Source organism: Citrus clementina, unplaced genomic scaffold, assembly GCF_000493195.1.
Source record: "Citrus clementina cultivar Clemenules unplaced genomic scaffold, Citrus_clementina_v1.0 scaffold_3, whole genome shotgun sequence".
Classification (NCBI taxonomy): domain Eukaryota; kingdom Viridiplantae; phylum Streptophyta; class Magnoliopsida; order Sapindales; family Rutaceae; genus Citrus; species Citrus x clementina.
In genome coordinates, this window is record NW_006262339.1 from 4,164,989 (window position 1) to 4,179,660 (window position 14,672).

The 14,672-nt window shown below is 30.9% G+C and overlaps 1 protein-coding gene across 1 annotated transcript; it reads right to left on the bottom strand.

Moving 5' to 3' along the window:
• Positions 1–523: 523 nt before the first annotated feature.
• On the bottom strand, positions 524–6,440 carry LOC18049155 (transcription factor GTE10). The gene is made up of 10 exons (XM_006439993.2): positions 4,129–6,440; positions 3,963–4,011; positions 3,694–3,852; positions 2,615–2,688; positions 2,376–2,442; positions 2,185–2,265; positions 1,992–2,107; positions 1,828–1,894; positions 1,610–1,740; positions 524–1,528 (listed from the first exon to the last, which is right to left on the bottom strand). Exons 1-10 carry the CDS (start codon positions 5,440–5,442, stop codon positions 1,250–1,252), a joined length of 2,337 nt encoding a protein of 778 aa, XP_006440056.1. The 5' UTR covers positions 5,443–6,440; the 3' UTR covers positions 524–1,249.
• Positions 6,441–14,672: the final 8,232 nt, after the last annotated feature.

Sequence of the window (14,672 nt, forward strand, 5' to 3'; positions counted from 1 at the left end):
TTTTTAGACATTATTAAAAAGGAAAAAAAATTACCAATTTAACAACAAAAAATAAAAAAATAATAAAAATATATATTAATTTTTGTAGAACACTCTCTTGAGTTAAAATATTAATTTTTTTTACAAAAATTGATAATGTAATTTTTTACAATATTAATTTTTTAGACATACATGAACTTCCACAAAAATTACTATATACTTTTTTTTTATATTTTATTTTTGAGTTTAATTTGATAATCTAATTTTTTATTAATATAAAAAAAATTATTATAAGAGTAATATTATAAAAAAAAAGTTAAAAAAAATAAAAAATAATGACATGAGTGTCGATATTTAGCAACAGGGACATTTTGAAGTGTTTTTAAAAATATAAGAACTAAACGGACACTACCCTCATAATATAGGGACTAAACAAACTTTTACCCGCTGTAAAAACAAAGAGACAAATCAAAGCTAGTACCACTCACCCTCACGTCTGAAACGGCAACACTCCAAACAGCAAAACTAAAGGGGAAAACACAAATTAATCCGAACAGCAGATCAGAAAAATTTAAGAGCAAAAACTCCACCTCCTGATTTTGTATTTTCAAACCGCCCCAACTCTAACACCTTTTTAACTACAACTCATATTCATCATAGAAGTTACAAAATCATTTCCAATAACATATGCTGAGAATTTGAAAGTTGGCTATTAACAACAGCAAGAACCCAAAAGATCAAACAAAGAAAAAAAAAATGAAAAAACTCTCCCTAGGTAACTTGACTTTTTACAGTTAGTATAAGATCCGTCTCGCTTAATATTTTCATTTCTCTTTCCTTCTTTTCTGGTTTGAGTACCCCACTAAAAGATCATATGCATACATAACCCAACAACAAAGAGAAGGCAAGGCCAGAAACCAACAAAAGCTCGTACCCTCAATTCTATCGCAGAAAAAAGTGGGGGGAAAAAATCCAAATACCTCTTCTACCCAAACCCCGCAGCATCAACTGCACAAGTATATCCAATTTCCACTGCAGATCCCAGTCCAAGAACCAATATCATCCCAAGGATCACAGACCCAAATCCAGTAGACGTCAATCTTCTTCATTCTTCAGCTGTGTGCACATTGTCATATATGTTAAAAGATATTGCAACACACATACATAGCTGAAACATGATGCAAACAATAAAATATCCAGAGTGCACCCGCGAAACTCAGAATCATCATTCTGATTTTGTTCCTCAAAATGGTAGAAAAGGAAAATCAGATCAATCAATTTCTCCTTCCTCTACATCTTTAACTGGCTCTTTAGCAGTTAGAGGCGGTTCAACTTCTTCCTCATCATCGTCATCCATCTTCATGTACAATCCTAATTGTTCTAAGGGGTTAGTACTCCCCTGGAATTTAAAACTACCCAACCTATCTTGCAAATGATCTGGACTTGTCTCTGCCGTAAAACTTGGCAATTGTTCATCTTGTGCAATCCTAAGCATTTCCAGATCTTCCATGAACCGACTGTTCTCATTGATATCTACAGTCTTTTCCATCTGCAAACAATTTTTATACAGTTAAAACAAGGTGAATAGCTGGTTTAGGTCATTTTCAAAACTTAAAATATGTCATTTTACCATTTGCAGTGCCTGGCGTGCAGCTTCTCTCTCAAGTTCCCTCTTCCTTTTGGCTTCAGCTGCAGCTTCAGCTTCAGCTTTTCTTCGAGCCTCTTCAGCTGCCTTGGCCTCAGCTTGGAGCCGAGCTTTTTCTAATAAAAAATTAGAAAGGAGAGCCTTCAAGAATCTAAAAGATGCATGTCCAACTAAGACTAGGAGATAACATTACAAAACCAAACCTTCTCTATGCCGCCTTTCAAGCTCCTCTCTTTCAATACGTAGCTTCTCAGGGTCACGCTTTTCACCCTGAATTCAACATATCACAATGTAAATGGCCACGGTTGAGTGAAGTACACTGAAAATATAAACTGCTAGGCATGTACAATATTTATATTACAAAAACCTTTTCAAGTGCTTTCTCCCGAGCTTTAAGTATGGTGTCAGCAAAACGATTCCTCAACAAAGCTGCACGGTAGAGCTTGTCGGGGGAGACTTGCCTCTCTGATGGAGCACTCTCCCCTGTAGTGAACAGCATGATAGGAGTGAGATAATGTCCATAGAAATCATAAGGCAGTCTTCTTAATTATTATGCTTACCCTCATGATGGCCATCCGCCACAATGGCAACTGGCTTACCCTGGGAATTCAGCTCTACTTGATCCAAACTGTTTACAGATGCTGCACAAGACATGAATGCAGAGTTTCAGCAGAACATTAGCGAACAACAGAGATTCCTTGGAATATACAAAGGAATCATGCAAAACATATAATCAGGCCTTGAAACTCACAATTTCCAATGTCTGGAACACCTTCGCTTTTCTTTTCATCTAGATTTGCTCCCGAAACTAAGTTTTCCTAAAATAGGAAAAGGTCAAATAAAAACTATGTACCTCAACAAAATGAAAACATATAGTAACTAACATTTGAGAGAGAGAGAGAGAGGGAGGGAGGAAGCCACAATATTTCAACCAACATTGAGCCTCTAAAGTAGCAGAATTCATTTGATTTGCATAAAATTAAAACATACCTCCACTGCATTAGCAGGAACCGAAGCCTTAGCAGCATCAGGTTCACTGCCAGATGAACTACCTGAATCTGAATCTGAAAATAGAAAAATGAAAATTAAATTTCTGACAACAAACACTAGAGGTGGATTAAAGTCTTCATTCTACATAAATAACTACTATAAATGCAAAAACAAAAAACTATTTTCAGGGACAAAACCAAGCTATCAATTAGTTTAATAGTTTGACCAAGGCTTCAACTATTGACCATATTGTACAATCAACAAGTTGAAAACGCAGAGATATATTTTGTCAAGCGCAAAAGGAAAGAAAAGAATTAAGCCATCTTTTCTATTGTATACCAATGGATAAAATATAAAACCACTCAAGCCCAATCCAAAATGAGGCAGTTTAGGCACTCAAGAAGTGAACCAAAAGGTGATTAATTTCTAGAAGTCTCTGCAGTGCTAGAACCTTAATAACCAATTGCCTTTTCTTTTACCTTTTCTGATAAAAACCTATCAACAAAGCCAAGCATACAATCAGCTGCAAACCCTTCAATCCACCCACCGTATTTACTTTGAAGGTAATTTGAGTGAAGGAATACATCCAAGAAGGATGGGAGCAACAGTTCTTACACTTGACCTACTCAAGTCAGGGCGAAAAGATGAAGCAAGAATTTAAATGAATGTAATTTCTAATCATTTTAAGTAATTAAATTCAATAAAGATGACTAATATTTCAAGTAACATGTTAACTAAGGCAAGAAACTCAAGGGTCCAGTACCCTTTTAATAGTAGGAAAAATAACATCATAACTAAAGCCTGACAGAAAGCAGATGTCAAGAAACACCAAAACGATGACATTTTAACAGTTGGAAAATATTCCCAAGCTTAAAAGTAATGCGAAGGAAAAATAAAAAGCAAACTTCACATTCAACAAGAAAGAATGTCCATAATTAAATATTAAATTTGCTAGGATTTATGTGATACTTAAATTACATGTCATAGAAGATGGCAATATAAATGAGTGCTGCATCTTAAAACTTTTCTTAATAGAAAGAGAAGCTGCACGTATAAATAAGTCTCACAGAACTACAAACCACTTGATGAAGAGCCTGATTCACTACTGGAGCTACTTGAACTGCTGCATTTGCTGTTTCTATTAGCAGCATCCTTCTCTATCGCTACAGGAGGGATGTCAGTAACAGAAGGATCATTACCGCCAACAATATCCACATCTTCATCAACCAGGTCATTGCCTGGAAAACAGATAACACATAAATTTTTAACTAGCAAAGAAATCCTATTTGTGGTGTACACAACTTTTGATAATCAACAATCTGCCATGATATCAGACATAGGCATAAACCTTTGCATAATTGCATTGAGGAATTGCTGAGCCCAGACTCATTAAGGACCTGCAGCAAGAAAATCCGCAGCAACAGTCAAAGATTAAATCACATATGCTTTATTCAGAGGGGGGAATGTCAACCAACAGAAAGCAAACAAGCATGACAAAGAGTGAGAAGAGTTACCTCCATTTCACAAGGACCGGGATTTGCTTGTTTTTGTTGTTTCTCCAGAAGATAATCATCTAAAAGCTTCCGCAACGCAAACAATGTATCATCGCTGAGAGCATCAATATCAATCTCCAGCTCATCCTCACCAGTTTCACCTGCACTATGCTCTTTTAAGAAATCAATGATGCTTTCAGGCAATTCTTCGAGCAAAGCCTCCAATTCAGTGCTCAAAATACGCTTTTCCTCATTCGTCATGACTCGTCTAACAGGTTCTGATTTTATCTTAGTTTCCTTGGGGGAAACTTTTTTCTTCTTCATGGGTGGCATTCCCATTCTAGTTTCAGTTTCTATCATATCATCTGCTCTTGAAGGCACTGCTGTCATATCCACAGTCACTGGAAGCTTCTTCTCTATAGCTTTCCATCTCACTTCAAAGTACTTTCCAAGAGTGTCAGCCATGATATGGACATCATTTTGAGGTGGATTGTAGGTCATTGCATTTGAAAAAGTTAGACGAACATCTGCAGCAAACGCCAATGGATCTGAATATTGACCTGAAGTTATCTTGCACTTTACAGTGCCCAAATCCATCGGATGCTTGATGACAGTGAAGTAATCAGGAATGTTCAACTTCACCACATCAACTGGAGTGTTGAAAACCCAACCAAACTGATGCGACATCAAACGGGTGAGCAAATTCTCACACTGCTTCATCAACATTGCATTTGAAGAACTTGCTGCTCCAGCCGGCTTCTTTGGTTCAAGACGCCCAGAATTACCCTTCTTTGTTTGGGGCCCATTGCGCCCATTAGGGGCCCGTTTCTTACCCTTTGGAGCCAATACTACAGATGGACCACCAACACTCTCTAACAGAGGCCTCTTTTGCCCATCATTACAACTCCGAATATCACTAGAAGGTGACAGAACAACATTGGAACTGAGAGAAGCAACTTTCTTCTGAAGTACTCGGACCTGTTCAAGATCCGTTTTCAACTTAAGTTCTAAACTCCTCCTTTCAGTTTGAGACATCTTTGACAGAGTTAATACCTGTAGAGGTACACCAAAATTATCATAACCATCAATATTCAAACTAATGCACTTCCTTTTGGGAGCACACGAATCCTCCGAAGCTGTCATTTCAGTGTCAACTCTTCCCGAGCTGCCAAACCCTTCAGATTCAGCCATGGTCTCAACAGCATGCCGATAGTCCGGAACAAAACCAGAAGAATGCCCTTTAGAGTACTTTCTTGATTTCCCCATCATTTGTGAAGTCAAACACTTTTTCGATTGCTTTTGTCCAATAAAGTCTATGGGAACAGTTGGTGCCATATGAGTACTAGCTTCCAGTAACTGCACATATCAACCTTGACCATCAAATTCAAAATTATTTCTTGAATTTTAAAGAAGCTACTATGAAATTCGGAAAAATCATTCCCATAAACCAATAGAAAAATTCCAAAGGTTCCACCGTTCCCACTTTGTCAAAGTATTCAAAATATTCACAGACGAGGTCAAAACAACACTTGGCCGAGCAGCACCAGCAATTCGTTAATCCACGAAGATATACAGGGTTTTACTTCAATGCCAGAATTTTAAATTTTCACTACTAAATCTCTCTTAATTCAGGAGCAACTCCACATCACCATTTGAATAATGATATATTTGATGATTGAATATCTGATAAAACCCTAACTTTGTTAGTGTTACAGACTGAATCCAACCAATGTACCCTCCGGACAATGAAAACAAAAAAGAAAAAACTATTCTTTTTGTCGCTAAAATATGGAATCACTCTCCTCCCACACAATTCGAATCAAATAATTAAATAATTGTCCTAAAAACTGAGGAATAAAGAAATGATTGAGGAAAAAAATTATACTTACAAGAAAAAAACCTATACTCTTATAAGCATAAACCCTAGATCGAGTCGAAGCTAAACAATAATATCGCATCGACAAGAACGAATCCAATCCAAAAGCTTCGGGAAAAAAAAAAAACCCTAGAAAGAACCCCAAAACGGAACCTGCTTCAAAGGGATCCAATTCAAAACCTGGATCTCGCGAATAGCCGTTGATTCGAAGAAACCCTAAGATGCGCCAATCATCTCAAAGAGAAAGAGAAACAAGCGAAAGAGAGAAAAGGAGAAGAAGAGAAAGACTCGAAGAAAGAGGACTGTGATCGATTATGGGCTTGTTGATCCTCTACTTAAAAGCCCGGCTCGGTTTCATTGCCCGCCGCCATTAGAAGAATCGTAGCCGTAGATTAACTTCACCGTCAATTTTTCAAATCCAACGGCTGTTCTGTCAAGTCCAAATCTTACGGCTGTGGTGTGAATTCTCGTGTGGTCTGCGTAGATCGGGGGGGTTCAATTAATCTTTATTCTAGTTTTTTTTTTTTTGACAGGTTTTATTCTAGATGTTTTGATTCATAACGTAATCCATTCATTTGAAAATTGTAGTGGCACATGCGACGCTCCCGAGTATGTCAGTTTTATACTCGCCTTATTTCGAGCCAGCGTGTTACTGTATGACACGTGTTCTTCTGAGTGAAATCAGAGTAAGGATAATTTGATGTGGCTAAACTCATTGGCTGACCACGTGTCACTTTCTTTGACTTTTTACCGCCGTGTGACGCGGCAAGTGAACCACTACACGTGCTCGATTGGACCTGCATGCCATCGCAACTTTTTGTTGAATTTTTTTTTTTAAATAATCAATAATGGATCTTTTAAAATATAGGCGATCAATAATGGGTAAATGACCACTCAATTTTAACGTTAATTATCAATAATGCTCACAATCTCAAAACTATTTAAATATTATTTGTATGAGCTATTAAAAGATTATCGATTCCCCTTAAATATGGATAAGAAAATGGGTCTTTATAAAAAAAAAGTAATCAATAATGGGTAAAATCATTTGACCCCTCGATTTTAATATTAATTATCAATAATGCCAACAATCTCAAAACTAATTAAAGATTTTTTTTAATGAACGTCAGGTTATTAAATAAAGGAAAATTTACAGATTCTCTTTTAAATATAGGTGAGAAATGTTTGTAGTCAAACTTTTATGGACTATGGCACTTATTCCTTCAATTTAAAAATATCACACTTAACCCCTTTATACAAACAGAAATTGATATATTATGATAAATTATAATAAAAATCCATATTACCCCAATCAATTTAAATTAGTTTACAAACCGTAAACATCCATTGAATTGAAATATTTTTAAAAATATGACAATATTGTAGTACTTTTTTTTAAATTTAGAAATTTAGCATAAACAAAAACTATTCGTATATTGAATTTTCTTATAAAATATTCTTTTTGTTCTACTTTCATCCCATTACATCATCAATTATATATTAATTTTGTTTCTTACATAAGACGATACATTCTCTTATTAATAACATATAAAAAAGCTTCACTGAACTTGAAATACTGTATTCCCTAATTTATTTATATTTCTCAAATTTTAACTAAGAAAATATGAAAATAAACAAAATTAAAAAATAAAAAAATTTATAAATTAGGCAATTAACTCTACTAATTAAAGACATTAATGTCAATTAACTCCACTAATTAAGGACATTAATGTCATAACACATATACAATAATTTATTTTCATAGATGTTTGTGCCTTGCAAACTAACTTAAATTAATTAGTAATGATACAGAAATTTTCTTATAATTTAATATAACGTATCAACTTTTATTAACATAGGGGGATTAAGTGTGACATTCCGACCTTTTATGGGAATAAGTGTCATATTCCATTTGAGTTGGGGTATAAGTGATTCTTACCTATATTGAAGGGGAATCTGTAAATAAACAAAAAAAAAAAACCACTTTAGAGGCCAATCAATTCTAATTTTTTTTAAAAAAAAAATCTAATGCACAGTTAAAGAAAAAGGTCGGTACATCGGCCTCGTTACATAGGCCTCGTTCGCAAGACAGTCATCAATCAATGGCGAACTGAATGGTTTTTTTTTTTTTTTGGCTGGACCGAATTTTTTTATTTCAATTTTTTATTATACAAGATAACTTTATTAATAATAAATTAAAGATACCCCGAATAAGAGGAGATATAATGAGTCCCACAAAATAAAAATAAAAAAGATACCAACTAACTCAACTAAGGGCCAGTTTGGGAATGCTGTAGCTTTTAAAATAATTGCTGTTAGCTGTGCTGTAGAAATAATCAGCTGTGAAGAGAATCAGTTAAGTGTTTGGTAAATTTTGTTTCAAGAAGTACTGCGAGTTTTTAAAGCAATTATGGACGTTTGATAAATTTTACTGTTAAACTGCTGAGAGAAAATAAATGACTAAAATATCCATAATATAAGATAAAATTTATTTATATATATAAAAACATGTACATATAATATTTTTAATTGTCTATTATAATAATTTTTACTAAAAATAAAATTTATAATATATTTTTTTTATTTTTTTTCTTAAAACAATTGATAATTAAATTAATAATATAGTGAAATAAATTTAATAATAATTCGACCAATAAATTGATATTAATAAATTTATATTTATGAATTATAATACAAATTTTTTTATAAATTATTTTGTTTCCAATTTGAATAAGGATAATTTTGGATTTAAGTAATAATTTTAAGGATATTTATGGAATTGTATTAAATGATAAAATTGATTTTCAAAATCAGAATCTAAAAGCTACTCCTTCCCGGCTTTTCAAAATCAGCTGTAGGAGAAGCTGATTTTGACAAAAGTGATTTTGATTTTTTTTTACCAAACACTAAAACTAGCTTTTAGATTTTCAAAATCACTTTTAGGTCTCTTAAAAGCAATCCCAAACGGGCCCTAAGGCTATCTCCAATGCATAACATCATTTTGGTGTAACACCAACACAAAAAATGTACATTTTTCATACCAAATTACTATTTCATTTTCCATCCATTTACACAAAAAAAAAATATTCTTCTTTTTATTCCTTTAATTCTCACAAGAATTAACACAATAAATATTATTATTAATATAGATAATTAAGTAATAAGTAGTTTTATATCGATTACAAAAAATATAGAAAATTATTAAATTTGCATTTAATTAACTAAATTAGTACATTATGAAAATTAAACATTACATTAATATAGAAAATACAATACAATAACAATAATACTCTAGTTATTCGAAATACTAAATCATCCCATAAATGATCAATTAGTCTCTTTATCTTGATTTTTTGTGTCGAGAAAGAAATTCTTGAAATCTAGTATTCTCATCTACGCTCATATCAACAGTTTGTATTGGGGCTTGCTTCCAATCATTAATTGTTGCATTAGCATCACATTCATCTTTGATTCTCATATTGTGCAGAATAATGCAAGCATCTCAAAACACTTCTAATAATATTGGCCAATATTTTGATGATACTAGAGGGTCTAATAATGATCTCCCACATTACTAAATAATTGTTCTAATTAAACATTACATTAATATAGAAAAATACAATAACAATAAATAACAACAATAATACAGAAAAATACAATACAATAACAATAATACTCTAGTTATTCGAAATACTAAATTCATCCCATAAACGATCAATTAGCCTCTTTATCCTTGATTTTTTTGTGTCGAGAAAGAAATTCTTGAAATCTAGTATTCTCATCTACGCTCATATCAACAGTTTGTATTGGGGCTTGCTTCCAATTATTAATTGTTGCATTAGCATCACATTCATCTTTGATTCTCATATTGTGCAGAATAATGCAAGCATCTCAAAACACTTCTAATAATATTGGCCAATATTTTGATGATACTAGAGGGTCTAATAATGATCTCCCACATTACTAAATAATTGTTCTAATTAAACATTACATTAATATAGAAAAATACAATAACAATAAATAACAACAATAATACAGAAAAATACAATACAATAACAATAATACTCTAGTTATTCGAAATACTAAATTCATCCCATAAATGATCAATTAGCCTCTTTATCCTTGATTTTTTGGTGTCGAGAAAGAAATTCTTGAAATCTAGTATTCTCATCTACGCTCATATCAACGGTTGGCATTGGGGCTTGCTTCCAATTATTAATTGTTGCATTAACAGCACGTTCATCTTTGATTATCATATTGTGCAGAATAATGCAAGCATCTCAAAGCACTTCCAATAATATTGGCCAATATTTTGATGATACTAGAGGGTCTAATAATGATCTCCCACATTACTAAATAATTGTTCTAATTAAACATTACATTAATATAGAAAAATACAATAACAATAAATAACAACAATAATACAGAAAAATATAATACAATAACAATAATACTCTAATTATTCGAAATACTAAATTCATCCCATAAATGATCAATTAGCCTCTTTATCCTTGATTTTTTTTGTGTCGAGAAATAAATTCTTGAAATCTAGTATTCTCATCTACGCTCATATCAACGGTTGGTATTGGGGCTTGCTTCCAATCATTAATTGTTGCATTAACATCACGTTCATTTTTTATTATCATATTGTGCATAATAATGCAAGCATCTCAAAATACTTCCAATAATTTTGGCCAATATTTTGATGATATTAGAGGATCTAATAATGATCTCCCACATTACTAAATAATTGTTCTAATTTATGCTACTAGTAGTAGCTTTTTTAATTTGTGTTAATTTAATTTTGTAATATGTAATCTAGTAATTAATGTTATTGGTATTTTATTTTTATTATTAATTTTTGTGTTGAATTTTTTTATTTAAAATATTAGTATAATATTCAAAAATAAAAAAATGAAATTAAAAAAATAACAAAAATAATAATAGTAACTTAAAATATTATATAAAATACGACATATATGTAAATAAGATAAAGTAATAAGGATATCTGAGACTTTTTTTCCTAGCACCAAATATGTGTAATGAATAGTGTTGCACCATATTTGGTGCAATACTATTCATTACACTATATTTGGTGTTGATTTTGGAGTTATATTGGAGAAGCATTGTACACTAAAAATTGTGTAAAATGTGATCTGGTATTAGATTTAGTGCTACATTGGAGATGCCCTAAGAAATTATTTATGAAATGTAAATATTTTTTTAATTGCTCATATAAGACCCACCCTATCGAAAAAGAGAAAATGTGCCAATCATTTCAATTAACTTTAACCTTAGGTACTGCATAAATATAAAAAATAAGGGCTATGCCTTTTTTTTTTTTTTTACATTTGACTTACGGGATAATGTTAACTATTTTTAACTCGTTGATATCAAATCAGACATTAAGGGGTAAGATGATCTTACCCTTTCCCATTCATATACTATTTTGTACCTATAAGACGTTTTGCTTTGTAATTTCAAAAGATTTAAATTAAGACATAAATTTTACCAAAAAAAAGTTCTTTAAGACATGAGTATAACTTTATTACAAATATATTCAAATTTCCTAAATGATGTGGCATTTATCAATTAATTAGTGAGATAATATAATTAATCCATTTAAATTTTGTAAAGAATTAAAAAACACCTTCATAAATGACATCATTTGAAATAAAATTTTACATAAATAATTTGGGATGTCTATCGTATTACTCTTTCAGAAGAATATATGAACTTTTTTCAGGAAATTTTTTCGACTTAATTATTTTCAGAATTTTTGTGAAGTTGTTTTTTGATATATCTTCTAGAAGCATTGCTCGAAATTGTTCTCGTTCTAACTATACCTTCGGGTGGCGCGCTAATGGACTGAAAAAAGTCCATACAATAATGGGCTTAAGTTTCATATATTGGCGCAATACTACTTAAAAAAGGATTGCCTTGAGCTATTAGCCCCCTAAAAATCTTATAAAACCCGTATATCTGTAATTAACTGACTCCACCCCTTATCATAATTAAGATAAATGTTGAGGGTTCATCTTTCATGCTTCGGTTTTTCATTTTTGTTAAATAAAAAAACCCTTTTTATTTTTTTATACTAAATAAAAACTTCCCAATTAAAAAAAAAATAAAAGATGCATTTTGCATTGAATCGGAACTAACTATAAAGAAAGAAAAACGTATGTATTCAACATGAACAACTTAAAATAATAAACAATCTTAGACGGTAAAAAGTACCGATGGTCATATCTTGAATAACAAAATTGTAAAAGATTGGTTCTTAAGAGTCTGAATTCCCTTTCTTTCGCTGAGAAATAAGATTATAAGGATATTTGTGGAATTAAAAAGGGTGTAATTACTAAGAAAAAATTTATAATTAGTTTTCCAATGGGTGTATTTAAAACAAAGGTTTTATAAGAGTAATAAAAGGGTGCTAATAGCTCCACTCAAACGTATTCAATATCCAACAACTCTTTGTGACTCAAAAATAAATGAGTCATTAATTTTTAAGTTGGACTATTAGCACCTCTTAAAAAACGTCTTGAAATCCCTTTGTATATTTTTACAATTTTGACCTTTATTGAAATTACATGAAATGATAAATATGTATCTAATTAATTCCATACATTAACCGGAAATACTTTTCTTTTGTTGAAAACTCTCCACACCCATACATACACTTAGTTTCTTGTGTGTGTGTGTGTGTTCTAATTAGGAATCTCTTACTACATTAAAGTTAGTGACAATTTTTTTTTTAAAAAAAAAACACAGACATTATGTAGAGTTTTTGTCCTTTAATATATTGAAATCTGCATTTTTGTTTTGTTAATTTATCATTGACTTTATGTTGCGTTTATTTCCCAGATTAGGGAATCAAAATCCCTAACAGTGTTTACTTCGTAAAATAGAGCCGGGAATCAGAATTAGAATCATGAGCCCCACCACAATTTGAAAATGAGGAATGAGAGACTTATTCCTAAAGGAGAGGTGGGAATAAGCCTTCCATTCCCAGTAATAACTATTTCGCCCTCCCTCAAAATTTAAAATGCCCATATTGTCCTCATTTATAATTAATTAATTAATATATTATTAACAATAATTATTAATAATGATAATTTTTGATAAATAATCACAATAATTAATATACTATTATAATAATAACTAATATGAGTATTTTAATTAATTCATAAATTATTATTATTAATTAGTTAATATAATATTATAATAATTATTACTATTAATTATAGTTTTTGAATAAATAATCACTTTAATTAATATATTTTTATAACAGTAATTAATATAATTATTATAATTAATTTGTATATTATTTTAATTAATTAATTAAAAATTTTACAATTAATAAACTATTGACAATAATTAATATTAATAATATTTTTTTGAATAAATAATCACTATAATTAAAATATAAAATAATAATTATGACAATAATTCATTAAGTACTTTTTAGTAATTTGTTACAATCTAACTCATTTCAATTCTGATTTCAAGATAAAATAAATACATCAATGAGATTCCAACTTATTTCGATTTCGATTCCCTAAGTTAAGTAAACAACTTTTTTCAATTCCATCTCATTCCGATTACTGACAAGTAAACACATCATTAATATGATAAGGAATGCTTGATTTTAAACCTACTATGTATACCTCTATTTTTAACGAACTCGACCTGATGGCATAAACAAATGAACCCTCAAGTCTGAGAACTCACAATCAATAACTTGTCCTAATCTAATAGGATAAAACAATCCAAAATCCTATTTCTCGTCAACCTTGAATCCTACAAGATAAAATATAAGTTTTCCTATCTCAAATATACTTATGATTATTTTTCTTATACAAAAAGGCTACTACTCAATGATAGAAGGGGTTTGAGAAATAGGTAAATTGGAGGAGAATGAGGTACAATATCCTCCAAGTCTTTCTTTTATTATATTTTCTCTCTCTAATTATTTATTTGTTATTGTATCATTTTTAATATCTGACTTAAGCATCAAAAGATCTACGCAGGTATTAATAATCCTCAAGTTTTGCATTCCCGCATTAAAGCCATTAATATTATCAAAAGTTGAACTTGAATCATTTTAATATTATCAAAATGAAGATCATGTTGTACATGCTTCCTCATATAATAATACAATGTTATGATTACGATGACATAATTGCTATTAGCATAATTTAATTTTGGTAGTAATGTGATACCTAATAGTTCATATATTAAGATTTAAAAAAAAACATAATTATTTTTATTAGAACATTGAAATTATAAAAGAAATTTTAAAATGATATAATTACTTATTTAATAAGTTGTTATAAAAAAAGTTCCTTATTTAAAAAAAAAAAAAAAACTACTATCAAAACAGAAAAAATTATGAACAATTTGTCAAATTTCAACCTCAGTCTCCAACTAAACCTGATTCATAGATGCTGGTATACGTGAGAGACAAGAACTCGCAAATCTCGATTATTAAATTTTATTTGGTGATGAGAAACACAAGTTTTAGTGGAGAATCCAATCATGTGCTACTGCGCTTATGGTGTAGTTCGGTCACTAAATGGGCACCGGGGGACCCGAACCAATCGCAACAATATAATAATGTGTCCATTTTCTGAAAAATTATAACGACCAACCACTGAGAGAATCAAAGACTATAACTCGTTAAATTTTA

Excerpts from the sequence above, each read along its gene's own strand:
- LOC18049155 (XM_006439993.2), bottom strand. The coding sequence starts at position 5,442 with ATGGCACCAACTGTTCCCATAGACTTTATTGGACAAAAGCAATCGAAA. Across the intron at positions 2,443-2,614 it reads TTCCTGCTAATGCAGTGGAG|GAAAACTTAGTTTCGGGAGC; the intron begins GTATGTTTTAAT and ends TTCCTATTTTAG. Across the intron at positions 1,895-1,991 it reads GGGAGAAAGCACTTGAAAAG|GGTGAAAAGCGTGACCCTGA; the intron begins GTTTTTGTAATA and ends TGTTGAATTCAG.